Genomic DNA, 20,244 nt, shown 5'->3' with positions numbered 1-20,244 from the left:
GAGTCCAAGAAATTTCAAAGAAGCATTGTTTGATGCCGATTCATCCAAATGGCTTGAAGCCATGCAATTCTAGATAGACTAAATGTATTCGAACCAAGTATGATCCTTAGTAGATCCACCTGAGGGAATTGTTCTCATAAGAAGCAAATGGATTTACAAAAGGAAAGGTAATGAACTTCAAAGAAAGATTGGTAGCAAAAGGATATACTCAAATGCAAGGTATTGACTATGAGGAAACATTTTCTCTAGTCATGATATTAAAGTACATTATGAAATTTCTAGCCATGGTAGCATGGTATGACTATGAAATATGGCAGATGGATGTGAAGACATTGTTCTTTAATGATGACTTTAAGGAAGAGATTTACATGTCTCAATATGAATGATTCACATCAGTAAGAAATTAGCATAAAGTATGCAAAATTCAAAGATCCATCTATGGTTTCAAACAGGAATCAAAGAGCTGGAACCTCATATTTGATAACACTATGAAGAGTTTAATTTTAAAGAAAAACTATGAAGAACCATGTGAATACAAGAAGTTTAATATGAGCACAGTGAAATTCCTAGTATTTATATTGATGACATACTGCTCATTTTGAATGATGTAGAGATGCTGCAGTCAACTAAAGCATGGTTAGCCAGTAATTTTTTTTTATCCATGAACGATATAAGTGAAGCATCATATGTATTAGGAATACATGTCTATAGAGATATATAAAATAGGATGTGTCAGTCCACTTATATCGATATCATACCGATAAAATTTCCTATGGAGGAGTCCAAGAGAGAATATATCCCAATGTGTCATGGTATAAATCTATCTAAGTCTATATGCCCTAAGATTGAACGATGAGATAAAAACCATGGGCCACATCTCATATGCGTCTGATATAGGAAAAATAATGTATGGTACTATTAGTAGAATCCCGGTCCATTGCATTGGAATAACCTGGAGGAATTATTAAGTACTAGAGATAAAGTAAGAATTTGTTCTTGGTTTAAGGGAATGAAGAATTAAACTGGAAAGCTATATTGATTATAGCTTCCAATCAAATGTGGGTGATTTAAAATGGTGGTGTTGTCTCTTGAAGGAGTTTCAAACAAGACACCATAGTGGATTCAACCAATGAGGCTGAATACATTGATGCATCAGGTGCAGCAAATGAGGTTGTTTGGAAGAGGAATTTCGTTCCAGAGTTGGATGTCAATTCTCAAACAATTGATCAAGTCCCGGTCTATTGCGACAACACTGGTGCCGTTGCACAAGCAAAGAAACGAGATCTCAGCAGCGATTCAAACATATACTGAGGAAGTTCCACATAGTCCAGGATATTGTGGGAAGATGAGACATATCAGTAGATAGAGTCACCAATGCATATAACATTGTTGATCCACTGACAAATACCCAACCATCATGTCCATTGTTTGAGAAGCATCGTTAAGCAATGGGCCTGAAATATATGGGTAGTTTACTATATGGTAAGTGGGAGAATAGAGTAGGTGCCCAATGAGCCAACTTGTGGCTTGAGATTTAATTATTCAGTATTCTTATGTAAAAGCAATCTTTATTTTAATAATATATTATGATTTCATCAAATAATGGCATTTACATTATCTGTATACTCATGCAAGCTACATAAATAAAAACCCCTGAATATACAAAAGGTACCATGAGGTCTATATCTCAATGTAAGATCGTGAAACTCATTAGAAAGTGTACCATATATTCTAAACAGGTTCCTAGTCGAATCAGCCGCCTAATATAAAGAAAAAGGTCACTTGATCATGAAACTAGAATCGGTGATGTAAATGTCATGTTTCATTGGTAAAGTCATGAAGATGATTATTCATATAGATGGGTGATCATATGATGATACACGAAAAACCCTCTCTCGGACTATCTAAGTGGTTATCACTTATCGAGTGAATAGTCAGAGCTTATGGTTGTACACCATTAGTCCTTTGACACAGGACAACGTACAAGTTTTATGCACTAGCATACAATTTGATCCGTTCACTAACTTCATTTCAAATCATCAGGTGACGAGGTTGGGTGTACTTTGATGTTATCCCTGATGCCTATCTGGATGACCCATTATTCTCGAAAATCTTGCACTCGGTGCTTATGGGACTAACTGCAACTTTGCCATACATGACGGATTCCTATTTCGGGGCTCTCAAATGTGTACTCCAGATTGTAGACTTTACCTCAAGTTGTTGTAGGACCTCCATAGTGAAGATCACTTGAGAGTTACTAAGACTTTTCAGTTTATGTCCTCTTCATATTTTTGCCCTTCTCTTCGTCGTGATGTTAGCAGATATGTGGCTTGTTATGTTGGAGTACCATTTTCTCACATCCGAGATGCAGCAGAAGTTTAAAATTTTTATCTTTGACGTTCAAAATATGTATTGGGAATCGTATGATTTAAAACATTCATATGGTATTTAGATCTGAATTACCTTTACGTATTTAACGTCGGCTCCGACTATTCTGGTTTTTAAGCGGATATAGCACTTCTTGTAATTCTTTACAAACGGATCTCCCCTTTTATAATCTAATCAGATCAACGATCGAATACTGGATTCCTTATTTAGATCGTACTAGATATCTTAAAATATTTTGCGTGAGACTGGACCGCCGGAACTTCAGAAATCCAACGACGATGCGTCAATGGAAGTGGCAGCAATTTTTCTTGTGAAAAATTGGAGTGGCCAAAATTTGTGAGGGAAAAAGGAAGAATAATTTTGGTTGTCAAAATTTTGACTGAAAATTTTTTCTTGTTTCATATGACCTTTAATAAAATACTAGTACAACGACGCACGCGTTGCGTGCTTGTACGATATGTTTTTATAATTTATTTGATTTATATTTAAATGAGGATCAAAATATATTTATAAGAAATAATGAGTAGCTACATTGTAATTTTGGTATATGAACTAAAAAATAAATTAAAAAAGAATAAAAAAGACCCAAGCGAAAATTGAACCTACAACCTCATGATTAAGAAACATAGGCTTTATCCACTAAACTACATGTGACTTGCTTTTATTTTTTAACACTTTATTAATATATATAATTAGTAATGTAGAGAGTGGGGGTGAAGGGTATTTTAGGTATTTTAAAAAACAGACCAAGGAAGTTACTCTAACCTACCCAACCTTAATAAATAGTAAGAGATTTATAGAATTTGATTCTAGATCAAATCAGGAATCTCACTCTTATTAGGATTCATAATCGTGATCCCATTATGATTATTTTATTTTAATTAATTAATTAAAATTCTCATGTTGTATATATCATGCAATGTCAACAATTGATAATGCATGATATATATAGATATGTGTGTGTATTAATACATCTATACATACATACACATACACACATATATATACACACACATATATGTAAAATTTAAATAATATTTATTTAATTACTTAATTAATCAATCAATTATATACTCTTATAAAATATTTTATGAGAATCACATCACTACTAATATTATTATTTAATTAATAGATTCTTAATTTACTAATAAATAATTGTGAATACATTAGCAGTGATCGACAATCAAACAGTGCCGATGTACCGAGGATAAAAATCTTGTTCATATAATAAAAATTGAAATTTGAAAATCAAAATCCATTTTTGGCAGCTGCAAGTTTTGTGAACTCCTTCACCAAAACAGCCAATTACACTCTACTCTAATTAGCGGTTAAGGTAACTTCCAATACTTGGAATCCACTTATAAACTCATTTATAAGCAACCTATTTGATCTTCATCAAATTACAATCGTCAAATTCAACCCCTTGAATTTGACTATCTCAACGGGAATACAGAATCTGATACTTATGTGAGATTCAATGATTCAAAGATACAGTTAGCTATGGGTTCACAGCTTCATGTGATTCAGAATAACATTTACTATTATTCGGACTTACTCTAGTGAGAATCATTCTTTTCATCAAACCTTTGAAGAATGTCATAACTCAAGTTTAATTGCATCCATCGGATCATGGCAAGAGCGTCTAGAAGCATTGTCTCATGATTCATTAGGTATCATTGATAGTGTCTGCAAGAACCTTAAGTTATATTAGTGTACAATACGGTCACTTCAACTCATGTTGCTTTATAGAATCTGTAACCATTAGTATATCAAGAGTTGCAAATGAATTTGATAACAATATGATATATCTTTTAGTAATAACAGTGACATGGTATATGTAAATGAAGAAACACTTTTCCGAAATGCACATGCCATACTTCGTCCAAAGATTTTTGCATTATTAACTAATCAGATCACAAAGGATATCTCCACCCGTAGGAAAACGGTGAATCCCCGACTACAATACATTTGCTCAAGTGTATTTCAAAACTACATCCAACCTCGTCACCTTATGGGCCTCAATGGAGTTGGTAAGCTGATCAAAGTGCATGCTTGTACGTAAAGCATCTAATGGTGTGCAACCATAATCGCGGACTATTCCACTCGATAGGTGATAACCACTTGGACAATCTGAATGAGGGTTGTTCAGCGCATCACCAAATAATCATCCATGTGTATGAATCGACATCTCCATGCATTTATCAACGAAACATGGCGTTTACATCACAGATACTAGTATCGAGCTCAAGCGACATTTATCCTTATTTTAGGTGGTTGATTTTATTAGGAACATGCTTAGAATATACGGAAGACTTTTTAACGAATTTCATGATCTTATGTTGAGAGGCAGACCTCTGGTACTTATAATATATTCAAGGAAATTATCTATGCAACTTGCATGAGTATACAAATAAAATAAATGTAACCATTGGATAAAATCGTAAAATAATATTAAAATAAATATTATTTTTAAATAAGAGTCAATAAAACACAAGCCATAAATTGGTTCAATGGACACCTAATCTAACATCCTGCCATATTTTCCAGGTTTCGAAAGGCTCAACTTCTAACTAGGGTTTGTATATGCCCTTTGCCAATCCTGACCCAACCTTGAACGAATATTTGCATGGATTTCATCGTGGATCTTTCTCGCACGCAGCTGCGCCACAAATCTATTTTTGTGGTGGTTGATTGTTTTTCTCAAATGGTCCACTTTATTGCTGGTAAGAAATTCACTGATGCCGTTCACGTGGCCCTGCTCGATTTATTAGCCATTTTTGGCGCAGCCTGTGGCGTCTGGTGCCCACGAGCGGTGAGCCTGGCCTTTAGTTCGGCTTTATCACCCGCAAACAAATAGTCAAAACTGAAGTGGTTAACCGTTCTGTTGGCAATATATTTTGCGCAGTATCCTGGGTGATCATGTCAAGACTTGGGATGCGAAGCTTCCATTAGCCGAATTTGCTCATGATGTTGTGAATCGGAGTACCGGCTTCTGCCCGTTTAAAGTCGTCTATGGTTGTGTGCCTGGCTGCCCACATTACTCCGGCGCTCGAGAACCTGGTGGCCGACCTTCGACAGATTCATCAAGCCACGTATGACCACCTTGTCACATCCACTGCCCGCTATAAGCACAATGCCGATAAGAAACGTCGCGTCGAGTTTCGTGTGGGTGATCTCGTTTGGGCTGTGTTGACCAAAGACAGATATACTGCTCACGAGTTCAATAAGCTGGTTGCTCGGAAAATTGGCCCCCTTGAGGTTCTTGAACACATTAATCCAAATGTGTATCGCATGCGTCCTCCTCCGGGCTATCCCTTATGTTGGTGAAAACGCTACCTCTCCCGACCGCTCCGATTCGAAGACGAATTCTTCCGCCCCCCGAGAGGATAAAGCGTACTAGAGTGACGATTGAAGATCATATCCCTATCTTTATTATATTTTTCATTAAGCTTTACATCTATGATTGAGTTGTTTATTATTTTGGTATCTTTTTTTGATCTTTAGGTTGAAGTAGGACGCATATTATTATTTATAGGACTTGGATTGACATTCTTTGATAGTTTTGATATTATTAATAAATTCGAAAACGGAGAGATTTTCTCAAACCACATTTTTTGTACTTTGGTTTACATTACATTCATGTTTTAATATGAGATTGTCTATAACATAGATTCTCATTCGAAAGATACACTTTTAACATGCATGAGTACAACTTTTACAGTGTCTAGTGCAGGCGCAATTTTATTTAAATCATTTGTTAAAAATATTATTTTTTATATCAAAATTTTAAAATATTAACGATCAACCGGCTCACAAAGATATAAAGAAAATATTATATAATCCCTTTATACTCCAGCAGAATTGGTTGATTTCAATAAGCACAATTTGGAATGAAAAGTACATTAATACTTTGGCTAGATAGAAATTCATTAAGAGACATTTTATTTGGGATAATTACTTTTAAAAAAATTAAGTGTGTGGACAAGTTCTTTTTATTAAAAAAATAAAATCAAATATATTTTTATAGAATAATTAAGAGATCATTTTTTTATTTTTAAAATTTTAAAAAAATCAACCGTATAAGATATCGCAAACAAATAAAAAAAATAAATACAAAAATTTAGAATAATTGTCTAAGCACTTTATTAATTATTTTTATTTATAAAAATATTTTTACTGAATAATTATCTAACTTGTGCCAAACAATAGGATATCGTATTTAACTCAATTCGTTGTTGTTCTCGTGCGACATTTGAATTTTTATTCAACAAGAGAACAGGCAAAACTGCCCTAGGAACAAATGGAAAATGTAAAACGACGATAGGAAACATCACTAGCAAAAACTGAACCTCCCAAATCAAAATACATAAATTGTTCTAACAGTAAACTAAAAAGGGATTTCTGCGCACACCCACCAATTTTGTATGTGTTAGTTCTAACCTGAAACGCCAGTAGTCTCGTCTCGCCCGGGGCAAATTCAGAATTACAATGCCACAAACAAATCCTTGACAAACTGTAGTTCTACATTAGAATCTAAATACTCTACAACCAGAAGCATATAGTTTCTTCGGTAGCAAAGCAGGTGTGCCTCCTATGGCTCTACACACCACCTCGCACGAGAAGTAAAACAGTTTTGATAAAAATTGAGGGAAAATTACACATGGGGATTTCATCGAAAGAATAACTGTAGGCTCCAGGGGATTAAAGCTAAATTTCAGAGTTCAAAATCCACAAAATTAGCTTAATAATCTTGCCAGCACCTTATGAGTCCACCATTTCATCTTGTATCTCATTAGGCGCTATCAGCCCTGGAATTGATAGCATTCTTTGTCGGTCCCTTTCTTTCTGTGCAGCAGCTTCCTCGGCATAAAGATCCTTGTTGTCCTGTATTATTTTAAATGTAAGATTCAGTACAGAGTTATAAAACTCAATTGAGACTGGGATGGACAGTCAAGGCTAAGCATCTCATAAACGTCACTTTCGAAACTTTTCCAATCACAGTCCCCCGTCTTTCATCAAATGGACACCATCGTTTTAAACATTCTAAAATTTTAGATCACCGTATTTGGACATAGGATCTGTATATACAGGAGTAGCTGTCGGCCATATTTCATGAGACATCCAAGTCTGTAATATTATGATCCAATGCCACCTCATAAAACAAACCGACGTGCTCAGAAATGAACCAGAATGAATTATTAACATTCTCTCAATTTCTAACAATCTAAAAGATAGTGTTTGGATGGAAGGATTTGAAATCCATGAATCTAAATTTATTTTCATTGTTCAGATAACTTATACAAAAGAAATTCAACTCCCTACTTATTTACACTACATTTATATCAATCACAATACAGTTCAAATCCTTAAAAAATTGGAGTCATTTGACATTCATTGTGATTAATATTGATTATAGTGTAAATAAGTAGAACATGGATTTGTGGTTCCTCTGTTTAACTTATTTAACAATGAAAATAAATTCGATTTTGGCTCAATCCAAATACAACACGAGGGAAATTGTAGAGAAAAATAGAAATTCGCTGTAAACAGGGAAATAAGACCTAGGCATACTCAAGCAAATCAAGATGTGCATGCTGCATGAATCAACATGCGTAACCAACACTTCACCTGAGCTGAAAATTCCTTTGACTGCACAAGGAAGTCTCTTATATGGTTCTTGAATGAAGAAAGATCAGCTCTCGACTCAAATAGACCATTTACAAATTGGGTTACCTGACAAGACATTAAAAAAAACAAGGTAGATTGAAATGTGCAACAACATATAAGCTCACAAACTTTGTCCACAGGCTTCTCTTCAGTACCTCAGCTGCCGTCATGTTAGGGAAGGATGAACTCAAAAGTTTAATTGTGTACTCACGAACAAACATGCCATTATTAGGATAAGGATAAGGAGCAGTTGCAACATCCCACAAAGGCTCAGTCAATACACCAGATTCCACCTACATTGAAAAAAATATTAGGTAAGCCCGAGTGACTGAGTGATTAAAAAAGTTAAGATAGAAAACAGAATAAGATTACCAGGCTAAATAGATGCTGCAGCAACAGCACATGCAATTTAAAACCAGGCTTGTGGAAGGTGTCAGTCAAAACAGCAAAGATTTCTTGCTCTATTGTCGAAAGATAAGTCCTATAGAACTGATTACAAAACTCAGAAGCCTGCCAATTAATGAAAGCGATTGTAAGGCTTGGCATAGAACAAATTGTGTGTCACACACAAAAACCAACCAAAAAAACACCTGAAAGTTTTTCAGCATCTCCAGTAATAGGTTGAGTCCAGTTTCGGCAATATTTCGTTCAGTATGCCGGAAGGCCCAAATGATGGAATCCATGATAAGTTTTAGTTGCTATACAAAAACAGAAAACATCACATTCATAAAAAGATAGTGATAAAAAGTCCAATTTATTTAAAATAAGTTACGTTTGAAGACCCGAATATTTTAGAGCAACTTCATAGACCATAAACCATTATCAACAGTGATTGGGAATATTATGTACGACAACATACCTCACTGGACAAGTGCATCAAAGCAAGAAAACAATGCGTAGCAATTGCCCGAAGTAACGAAAAAAATTTTAGTCTGTGCTCAGGATAGTCTTCAAAATTCTTTGTGATCATCTGCCATGTAACCAATTATGTCAAACACGCAAAATGATATGGTAGTTATTGTTGATAATAAAAGTCCATGAATCATAAACAAAAACTGAAACATGGTAATTTAAATTAATTAGCACGAAGTATTTCGTCAACCTCTAGAGTACACTGAAAAACAGCTTCAAATATGCGAGGAACATCCTCAATCATAGCCCCTTTGTACCTAAACAAAGTAAGAAACGATGAGCAAAAATAAAATGAAAACTTCGCAATTTTTCTTTTCATAAGGCATACTTATTTATTATTGTGGCGAATAGAGAAAGAACTTCCGACTCTCTGGCATCAGGTAAATTCCGGGCATAGTCACCAAGTACGGGATCCATCATCGGAGGAACAAACTGTTTACCAATATGAGGTTGGTCTTCAGCTTTGTCAAGAAATGTCTCAATGAGCTTTAATGTTTCCCTCTTGACTGAGCTGTTAAGTGGTGAACATGAATATCAGAATCCAACAAACATGTAAACAAAGCTTCAAATTTTGGATTTTACCGTAGAAGTTTTACAAAGGATGTCCTGGAAGCATATGGCCCTCCTTGTTGGATGCTGGTAGATATAAGTTCACTGTACATTCTGCAGCAGACAGACAAAATCTTAATAAGAAAAGTGTTGCAGAGGTGAACATCCTTGGACAAAATGTTTAGATAGAGATTTCAAAAAAATCTAGACAGACCTGTACACATTGAGCATGTCCAAAAAGATTAGAGAAATCTGTGACATGAAATATGTTCCAAGAGAGTTGGCAGCACTAGTATTTGTCTGGGGAAACAATATCACGCATAAGAGTACATGTGTGACGATACATTTGGAAGAATCAAATTGAACATTAGTATTCGGTAGCACAAATAATTCAAAGACACCATATTTATGAACGAGCTGTTCTCTCTTTTAAAAAATCACACGTGACTAGCTCTCTACCATCTAAGAATAAGCCAACATCTTCATTCACCATCAGACATTGTAGATACGAGAATGCACAGAGGATCATATTATTAAAACCAGTTAAAATACATGTATAACCCCAATACTACATGCTTACAATGAGAGAACATACCTGCAATATATTAAGCACTGCCCTTATCACATCTTGATCTTTCAGGAAATCCACGCTCTGATGTGCCTGCCCTATAATTTCACCCCATTTCTGCAAAAGACAATGCACTACCACAGATCAAGCTCTACAGGAGCTGCAATTAATGCTAGTATAAAGTAACAGGGATTTAAAACAGGTGAACGGGTAGGAAATTACCTGATTAGGAAGCTCCATCAATCTCTGTAAATATTCGTCCCTCTTATGAGGATCCGATTCCGCTTGAATCATATGACCCACCTACAGTGACAAAGATACAGAATTTAAAACTTAAAACTAACATTGGGATAATTTACGTGTAATACATGGTGTTAAATCAAGAATATCGTAGTCGCTCCATTCCTAAAATTAAAATGTGGAAAATAACAAGGTCTTACAGATTCATAAAAGGAATGGATCTGATGAGGCTCGAGATCTGCAATAGTCGTTGGAAGAGTGGTTAATAGTTCTGAAACGAACGGTTCATTTTCTCCAACCTGGAACGAAGAAATGACATGCATGGTTAAAAAAATGTTGGCTTCCAAAGATATTGCTTGCCTATTCCTACCAGAAAAAATGATTGATTGAAGCCCGACCTGTACAATAACAAATTTACGTTTGCATTTCTGCACGATTTTCAAGAACGTATCACATGCCATGTCCTACACACAAGTAAACGGGATACACACTATTAGAGCACAATAAAAAAACCTGAAAATAATTAATGAAGGAGCATGTCCTTGTAAGTCCAAAGATATAAATGCAGGACATAAACAGAAGTACCCTGCCCTACCAGCGGCTACCATACATGCGGTATTATTTAATATAACTGAGCAAATATCAGATTAAACCTGAACTCCAGGATGGGTTTCGTGCATGAATTCAAACAACTTGTTCACGACAGTTTTCAAGAACTTCCAATGAGCCCTCAAAAATCTCGGGTACTGCCCAACCACATACCTGCATCCACGGAAGTGAATCATCAAGGATAAGTTTCAACCAAATTAGTCAAGCAATGTCTCTTAAGTCGCCTACAATTTATAGAGTGAACCATAGATAGCTCATCAATCAGAACTAGTTCTCATGCAGTACCATAACCGACAATTGTCACAATCTAAGAAAGAGAATCTTTACATTATATTACTGGCAATGACTGCTTTATTGTCCTTTCCTTTGGTAATCTCACAGAGGTTCAACAAATCACGAATGACCATCACCAGAAACCTGTTTTCCTGTCAAAAGTACAAAAGTTGCACAAATCCTTCAAATGTAGAACAGAGAGTTGGAGACAATTCTTTCATGTCAAAAAAAGACGCAACTACAATGATGAGAATAGGATTAACTTACATACTAAGAATAGCTTTGACAAGAGCAAATATAAGTAATAAAACTTCAATTTTAACGATTCAAAATGGAACTATAAAACTGGAATCACACAACTACACTAGCACAATCATATTCTCAGCCATGATCACATCACACGAGGAATAAAAATGAACCTAACAGGTTTTATTACCTAAATTCTGATACTAAATTGCTAATTAATGGATGGCCACAAGAACAAGGATAAATTGTTTACAACTGCAGAAAGGGATACACAAAGAAGCAAACAAAAAATAGTCGAATGAAAAATAATGTCTGCTGCAAGCTGTGGCTTAGCTATGAATCAAAGTTATGCCTCAACATAGGCTCAGAACTTTCATAATATTAATAGCAAATACATCCTAAGACAAGAAATAAATATATAAAGGAACTGACATGACAAACATTATATCGTATGGAAAAACAAGTAAAAAATGCAATTAAAATTTCCCCTCCAAATTCAAAAACAAAAAAAAAATACATACCTGCTCCTCCACCATTGAACCAGAGATAGATCCAATGGCCCAACATAATGTATTGAGGTTGTTCCAGGTCCAATCCTCTCCACTCAGTTGTTTACTTAATTTCTTCAGCATCTGTTTTTATAGCCAGAAATTAAATCCATAAACTGAATTGGGTCGAAGTCGAAAGCACATAAAATCAAATACAGAGCCTTTCAGCATCTAGAAATATAACCAAAAGTTGGTGAATCGTTCAAAAACTAGGATGTAGGAAGTGAAGTACTTCAGAGAAAACAAAATAATTACATAATTCTACCAGAAATAAAAAGTATTATTCGTACTAAAATACAAAAAAACAGGAAATGAGAAACCACATCGAGCCTTCAGAGCCACCACAGATAGTAACAACAGTACCAGAGTCCAAGCAGATAACCCTGACAACCTAAATGCTAGTGTTTTCTATATTAAAAAGGGCTGCAGGTTAAGTTAGGGGAACAAAAATTTACATTGGAATTAAAACATCTAAAAAAGAGCCATGAGGTGTAAATTGACAAAGCCACTAGCGTGCATTTATTCCTTATTAGGGATTTCAAAGTGTCTTTTTTTAGAAATGATATAAGCTTTACATTTGTTTGAGGAATAGGAGGCGGCCATAAGAATTCAGTACCCAAGAGTAATACCTGAATACTAGAAAAATATGTCAAACAAAAATCACACTTGGAATTCACTACATCTGCCATGGGACATTCAGAAAAGCAGGAATGGATAAACGTTAGTTCTGGACTCTGGTCTCTGAATGACTTTACTTTGTTCCAAAACGTTATTGGGGAGAAGGGAATAAGCCATGTCTAAACTTAAAGGGTGTATCATGCTCATTGATATAACGATACATCAGCTGTAATTGTGTTTCATCAGCTGATTGAATTTTACTGCAGCACAAGCATTTGACCATAGTAAATAGGACACACACAACTCCTTTCCACGAGCTCACATAGGTGCAGAAATGAATACCTGTTGTTCCGTATCTTCATGATCAAGATGAGCCAAGTAGATCAGAGTTTCCCTCATAATCTGCAAGTTTTTTTATAATTAAGCGTGTCAATATGAGGTAGAATAGTATGCACGAGATTCAAATTGAAAAACTAGGAAACATGAAGTGCTTTAGGAATTTAAGAATTAAGATCAAGGACCTTGTACTGCACAAGCACATCATTGTCTTTCATGGTTTCACGAACTATATTTCCATTTTCATCCTCAACGATAAGCACCTCTTCTGGCTTTGCCATACGACAGATCATCAGCAGTCTCAACTTTGACATTGGTCCAGCATACAGCTGACGTCGCTGCATGAGTTGTGAACCAAGTCCATCAACCATACCGAGAAGCGGAAGCATTGGAGTCTAGTTATTCAACACAAAAATCAGGCAGCTAATTGTATAAAGATATAGGAGTAAAAATTGGTTCAAAGAAAAAGTCTCTATTTAATGAAGATACACGGAATGCTATAATCATTTAATTAATCATTTAACTTTCTCTTTATCTAAAGATTAGTAAAGATTTATAACTTTTATCCATTATTATACATCCATTCTTAGGATATGTTGACACATTTCTACTGATGCACAGGTTTTAACCAATTTGCCTAATTGCAAAGATTAAAAATAAAATCAAAGTGCAATAACAGTCAATGTCACTATGATACAGTTCGATTTTTTTTAAAACAGAACTGATGATGGAAAGGGAATTGTATCAAAGATGATGGAGCTGCTGATTTCATTGTATATAGGATATAGCAAATTCACGTCTAAGGCTAATCAGAAACAAAATTAGAACAAGTAATCTATTTTCTCAAAGTTGAGGATCCATTTAAAGCGGTCAACACAAAGAATCAACAATACTCAATTCTACCCAAGTCACAAACATAATTCCAACTCGGTATGTTATCCACAATTCACCATGAAACTTCACTTTAAATCAAGATGGATTTCACCATCAAAGAAATGCATGCAACAAAAACAGAGGAATATTGTTGTATAAAACAAGTCCCAGAAAATTAAGAGGGAAAATACAAATGTGTGTTGCCCTTTTGGGAAGGGTTTTCAACCAACCAACTGCAAGAGAAAGCAACACCAAAATAATCAGCCTTTACAAGGCATAACTATACACAGATTTCAATATTTGTTGAGTCCGAATCTGATACGAGAAAAATATGTTCTATATCTCTACTCTAGCAAGCGAACATAATTTACATAAATATTTCCAAGCAGCAAACAAATCAGCTAGATTACGAGTTTTAAACTAACAGAAGACAGAGAATAAGTAAAGTTGCACCTGCAGTCCCATCATGTTTGCACTCACTGCCGGATTATCCAGATTATGGTGAGCTTCAAACAGCTCCAAAACTAGGGAGTTCCAATAGTCCAAACAAACCTGCAAGCCAATAGACCTCAGAAACTGACTTGGTAGCTGCTAGTGTAGTGACAGCTTTACCGTCATGTATCATATCATATTGATGCTAGGCAGATCAAGACTAAAACTAGGAGCTCCCGGTAGTGTTGGAGCAAAAAACAACGTAATAATTGTTATAAAGAAATTGAGGATGAAACGTGTCTACCTTAAAAACTTCGGTATCATCCACATATGAGATATTGATGAGATACTCAAGGCCGATTAGCAGCGCATTTATGTTCTCTTGTGATGATTCTAAAACTCGAATATGAGACTGCATCAGAAAACAAAAGGAAAACCTGAGGAGAGTTATTTCAGTGAAGGACACCGCTGGCCACAATCAATGTTCTAACACTCTTGGCCACAGAATAATTAAAAAGGGTTCATAATTTAGAACAACGTACAAGCGTGGGAGGCCTTCCCTGGAAAATAAAAGAACTAAAGATGAAAAAACCAACTGTCCACATAAACATTCGCATGATATCCAGTAGCTTACTCTAGGGTAAAATCACAACACAGAGAACTTTCTATACCAACTACATCAACTCGATAATATATCAATCACTAATTAAAACAACCTCATATACATAATAATTCATATATATATATATATATATATATATATATATATGTGACTAGTGGACCAATTCCACCTGTATAAAAAAATTACAAAGCTTTATATTAAAACTAAAAATATCCAATATAATTGCAACTTGTTTACAAGCAACTTCCACATGATGGCACCCACAAAATAAATGTAGCAAACCAATTTTCAAGAGGTCTTTTATTGCGTCTGTTCTAGTTCCTTGGAAGAGATGACAAAGGAAGATTACCTTGTAAAACGATGTGAAAAACAAAGCCAAATTCTGAATGAAGGCCTGGGAGTAAAAAATGTAGCAGAATATCAGCGTTGACAAACAAGGAACGAACTACAAACTTTGACATTTGATATCATTCAAAATATACCTGCTCCTCGGTGTTTCCATTCGCATAAGCCTCTAAAAAGTTTGTACTTGGGGGGAGGATGTTCTACAAGGCAACAAGGATAGTTTCGGAGAATCATCTAAGAATCCCATTCGTTGTCCCTAAAATTTAGTGAAATCAACATCGCAATAATGCATAAATATAAGAAATACCTGCAGTTGCACCAAGAATATTGTATACATATTGACATACTGCATGTTATAAAAATCCCCAAAACTAAGAGCAGCAACCTGTAAAGCCCGGTTCATGCACAGCCATTATTATTTTAGGAAAGAGCAGAATTAGCATTCTAAAGGAAACTGCAACATACCTCCGTCAAACACTGAAGTGTCAGATTGCGATATGCAGGCACGGGAAAAAACTTTAGGAGTGTTTCAAGCTGCCGAACAAAGACCCAGGCGCAACAAATAAAATTCAGCAAAAACAAATCTTAAAAAACAAAAGATTTGGTAAATCAGAAGGTCACAGATCCTCCCAATCTAAGAAGAAACCACGTGAAAAGAAAGAATACACACCAGTGGAGACTCAAATATGTAACCCAGAGGAATCCATGAAAGAAATGCATGCAATGTAGCTAGGGTAGCCCTGATAAGTTCGGCCCTTTGAGATGCTGATAATACGTATAAGCATAATTCGTGAATGAGCTGGAACTCACTGCCAACAAACATAACTCCACAACATTAGGAGAAAAGAAACAGCATGATTGAAAATACGAACAGTGAACTGCTAGTGGCAGACATCATGTGTGTACAAATATAAAAAATTGAGTTAACCTGCAATGAAAATCTATTTGACAACATAAAAACCACTGAAGTAATCCATAACTAGACCGAGAATCGAATTGCTACCTGTTCAATGATTGTTTTAACTCTTTAATCTTTTGCTGAGTCATTTCACCCCTTGAGAAGTCAAAGACCTCTTCACTTAGAAGCTGACAACATCTTTTCGTCAACTAAATTTACTTACTTATTAATAAATACAAACATAGGTATGAATTACTGACTTTTAGAATGGCCATGCAATTCTCGCAGATGGTCTCACTAGTTTTTGCAGCTGCGACCAAGTCAGGAATGAAACTTCGCCAACGGGCTGGCCACTCATGCTTCAAAATCTGAGAAAACCATACCACAATCTTAATCAAGTTAACATGAGAATTTTAGTCGCAAGATTCCACAGTTGAACGAGGAGATCCATAGAAAGAAACTCTGAATATTATAGAGGCAATCATATTAAGAATAAAATATAAATACCTGTACTAATATAATATTGAGTTTGTTAACATATAACCTCTCTCGCCGAAAGGATATCTCATCGCTTGAAAGCTACAAAACACATTGCTTTGTGAAACTCTAAGAATACAAAACCTCATAATTTAAACATAACAGGAAAGATAATCACAAAACTCGTCCCCAGAAAGAATTGGATATAATCACCTTCACAATAACTTCTGAAATATAGTTTTTCATGCCGTCTCGTTGTTCGGCGGGCAAAGCATTCCATCTATACTTGATAACACCTTCTAGAACCTGTTCAAGAAGCAGTTCACTTATCATTATCACCAAGCAATTTATAAAAACAAAAGACGAGATTTAGCAAACATGCAGAGAGTAGTTGGTGACTTGGTGTTAAAAACAGAGGTGGAAATCTTACTACAACACATATTAGACTTCTCCATGGAATAGTTAATCACAGACCTGTAGGGCAAAAAACTTGGTGTTCAAGTTCTGAGTACTGGATAAAATGTGAACCACTTGAAGCCACATATCTGGATTATTTTGCAGGTCCCGCAAAATATGATCTGCGGCAGTCCTCTGCCTCATGAAAAGGGAAAACCGATAGATGTTATTCACATAATAAGCAAAAAAGGAAATTTCTAATGGCCACTCCATGCTCTTTATCATTAAATGTAAATTTCTCCACTACCAATAGAAACAACGAAAAAAAGTAAAACTAATAACCAAAATTACAGTTCAGATCCGTAAACAATGTCTTAAATTAAATAAACAATGTCTTAAATTAAATAAACAGAAAGTTTTACACGAGTAAATATATTCAGCACGAAAGATGCATGGAGAGGTGTAAATAATCAAGTGAAAAACCACTCTTTCAAGGCATAAAATTTTAAAACTATCAATATTCATCCTCAAGAACATTCAGAGTTAAGACATGTTCCTTCCTCATCATCCATACATTCATAATATATCATTTGTGAAATTTAAATCACGACTTTTAAAACAATAGACCAAAATAATATCTACATATCCGTCTGCCAGATCCATCAGCCATTTCTACAATATTAAATATTATTTTGATATTAAATATTATTTACGATACATTTATAGTTTTTATCTAATCAAACTGACAAGGCGGACTCAATTTGTCCGTTCTGATATGGTTGCACAAAGTGGTAATAAATTTATTACTTTACAGTTAAATAACTGATATTGGTAGAAATTACGCACGTATGCTTTTAAGAAATTAATAACAGTGATGTCATCAATTACAATGTTTATCGTGAACCGAGAGTTTGTTAGGTCGAAGTAAAGTGAAATCAGCTCGAGTCACACTACACTTTTTCTCTGTTTATAGAGTCAAGGGTGTTTCGATATAACCAAGGTGACTACCAGAGACAGAGTAAGAAATAAAACGAAGCAGCAGATTACAAAAGGCAAAATACACAAACTTTTTGCAAGAAATTAGATCACGCACTGTTCCAAACAAGGAATTTTTTCTATGTAAGTTACGGACAAACCCTAATGACAATCAATTGAATACCTCCACACTGAACGCAAAGCAGAAATATTAACAGTATTCATGCTAAAAAGTTAACATTTACGAAAGGTAGTCATAACATGCGCAAAAAGCACCAAAGATAATGTAAGCTCGAATGACCATGCACAGAGTTCACATGCATGGTAGGAGAGCCATAATTTCGAGTTGTGAGAAGGTTCAACAGTCCATAAGTTCAGAATGCATTCACTACCTCCCTTGGTAAATAATATAAAAGATAATAGCCTAAGTGTAGGTGATCGTTGTAAATGTCTCTATATCGCCAGTGTTGAGAAGGTCCATATGATACATATGCATTGAATGACAAGCTTACAGTTTATCCGCCACGTTATATATTCACTTTCTAGTACATTAACTTGAATCAAGGACAAATAATCAATGAGAAAATTCGTTTAAAATCCAAAGAGGACTTAACTATGCACGTAACACTCCGTGGTTCTGCCCGTTGGGAAATTATTTAATTCTAAAATTTTCAGGAAGAAAAAACAATCACAGCCTCAACATTTAATGGCGTTCATCTACAACCAAATTCTCAAAAAATTATAGTCGGTGTCCATAGTAGATACTGCTAGTTACGATGCCACAAACATGGCTTCAAAACTAAAGACCAAATACATCGCCTTTCTTGCACTCACCGTTAGCAATTACAAACGCAAAAGCCAAAAAACGAGAACCAGAGAAACTCCGATATTCAAAAAAAACATTAAAAAAATGATTAAAAAAGAATGCTTCAGACCTCCTCTTTAGATCCAGTTCCATAGAAAGCAGCGACAGTGGCATCGAGCAGAGCAACATCCACCGGATGGCTCAAATCCCGCAACTTCTCTGCCGCCATGGAGAAGATCACCGCTCCCTACTGTGAATAAAAGCCCTAGCAGACAAAAAAACAGCCAGCTATCCGAAAACCCTAAGAAATAAACCCTAGTTTCGATGCAGAAGAAGGAATTGGGAAATTTAAAAAGACAGCTTCAAAATGAAGCAGAACAAGTGAGGGATTTAGAGAGGGGCTTTGAAATTAGTTTGAGCCCTTCCCTCCGTTTATATACTGAGTGAGAGAGAGATTTTGATTTATTTTGTATATACTGTTTTCTTCTGCCTTATGAAATAATAATTATTATTATTATAATAAATGGTCATCATGGACAATATGGGCTGGGCCGTTTTAGGATTTCGGCCCATTCATACCTTTTCAAATTCTAGCTAACGGAGATTAGTTATTTTAATTCAAACTCTAATTTATTGAAAAAATTAAATTCAAATTGAATCATTAAATCAAAATGAAATTTGATCTATTAAAGTAAATTCAATAAAATATGAGCATAAAATATTTAATATAAAATATTTATAAGAGCGATCAATGTTTTTTATTAATTAAGATGACTTTGTAAATTAAAATTTTCGATTAAAAATTGGATATATCATATAAATAAATAAAAGTGTGATTATTTTTTAATGAAGTCTAACATTAAACAAACAAAATATAAAATAACTTGTTGATCAATGATTATAAATATTTTTGAAACATATGATTAGATTCATTCTTTTAAAAATATCATTAAAATATTTCTCTAATAATATCTAAATTATGATCTATATTCCAATAACTAGAAAGTTAATGATGATTTGCTTCATTACGACCAAACCTCTCATTTTTCGTCAAATTTATCGATATCAAAAAAAAAAAAGAATAATTTATGCAAAAAAAAAATAAATTGTTACTTGTATATATATATATATACTGTAAAATCAATAAATGTGCGGAAAAACCAGCAAAAGTCCTCGGGTTAGTGCATCATCCATCCAGCCAGTTCAGTCATCCAACCCTTATGTCTCAACAGTAAAATCTTCACATGCATCATTCACACCTAGTGAATATATTGACTCAGAAAGCATTAACCATAGTAACAAGTAATACGTATACATCCACATGAAACAGTGAAAATATTTTTAATAAAATAAGTTTTTCATGAACATGTATGAATTTAAACATTTCCTTTCATCAAATACATATACATTTTCTTTTGGGGTAAAATATGTTCGTTAATTTTGACAATCTTTTCATTTTTTGATCGA

The 20,244-nt window shown here is 34.7% G+C and overlaps 1 protein-coding gene across 2 annotated transcripts; it reads right to left on the bottom strand.

The window, feature by feature from the left end:
• Positions 1-6,732: 6,732 nt before the first annotated feature.
• Positions 6,733-19,239, bottom strand: LOC140817544 (protein EXPORTIN 1A). Of its 2 annotated transcripts, none has more exons than XM_073177292.1 (32): positions 18,908-19,239; positions 17,076-17,192; positions 16,815-16,907; positions 16,632-16,703; positions 16,385-16,492; positions 16,230-16,312; positions 15,897-16,035; positions 15,692-15,760; positions 15,534-15,611; positions 15,364-15,426; positions 15,231-15,275; positions 14,564-14,671; positions 14,281-14,379; positions 13,140-13,292; positions 12,961-13,020; positions 11,974-12,084; positions 11,261-11,358; positions 10,978-11,086; positions 10,723-10,788; positions 10,525-10,623; positions 10,307-10,387; positions 10,112-10,201; positions 9,731-9,816; positions 9,550-9,630; positions 9,296-9,478; positions 9,158-9,224; positions 8,915-9,025; positions 8,646-8,753; positions 8,428-8,565; positions 8,211-8,348; positions 8,017-8,121; positions 6,733-7,272 (listed from the first exon to the last, which is right to left on the bottom strand). In XM_073177292.1, the coding sequence occupies exons 1-32, from the start codon at positions 19,004-19,006 to the stop codon at positions 7,150-7,152; spliced, it is 3,180 nt and encodes a 1,059-aa protein (XP_073033393.1). In that variant the 5' UTR covers positions 19,007-19,239; the 3' UTR covers positions 6,733-7,149. The 2 variants fall into 2 exon arrangements, with proteins under 2 accessions (XP_073033393.1, XP_073033392.1); XM_073177291.1 differs by having other exon boundaries at positions 13,140-13,349; positions 18,908-19,238.
• Positions 19,240-20,244: the final 1,005 nt, after the last annotated feature.

Source organism: Primulina eburnea, chromosome 16 (assembly GCF_022965805.1).
Source record: "Primulina eburnea isolate SZY01 chromosome 16, ASM2296580v1, whole genome shotgun sequence".
NCBI classification, from domain to species: domain Eukaryota; kingdom Viridiplantae; phylum Streptophyta; class Magnoliopsida; order Lamiales; family Gesneriaceae; genus Primulina; species Primulina eburnea.
Note: the sequence above shows the minus strand (reverse complement) of the source record. Positions and strands in the feature narration are given on the sequence as shown.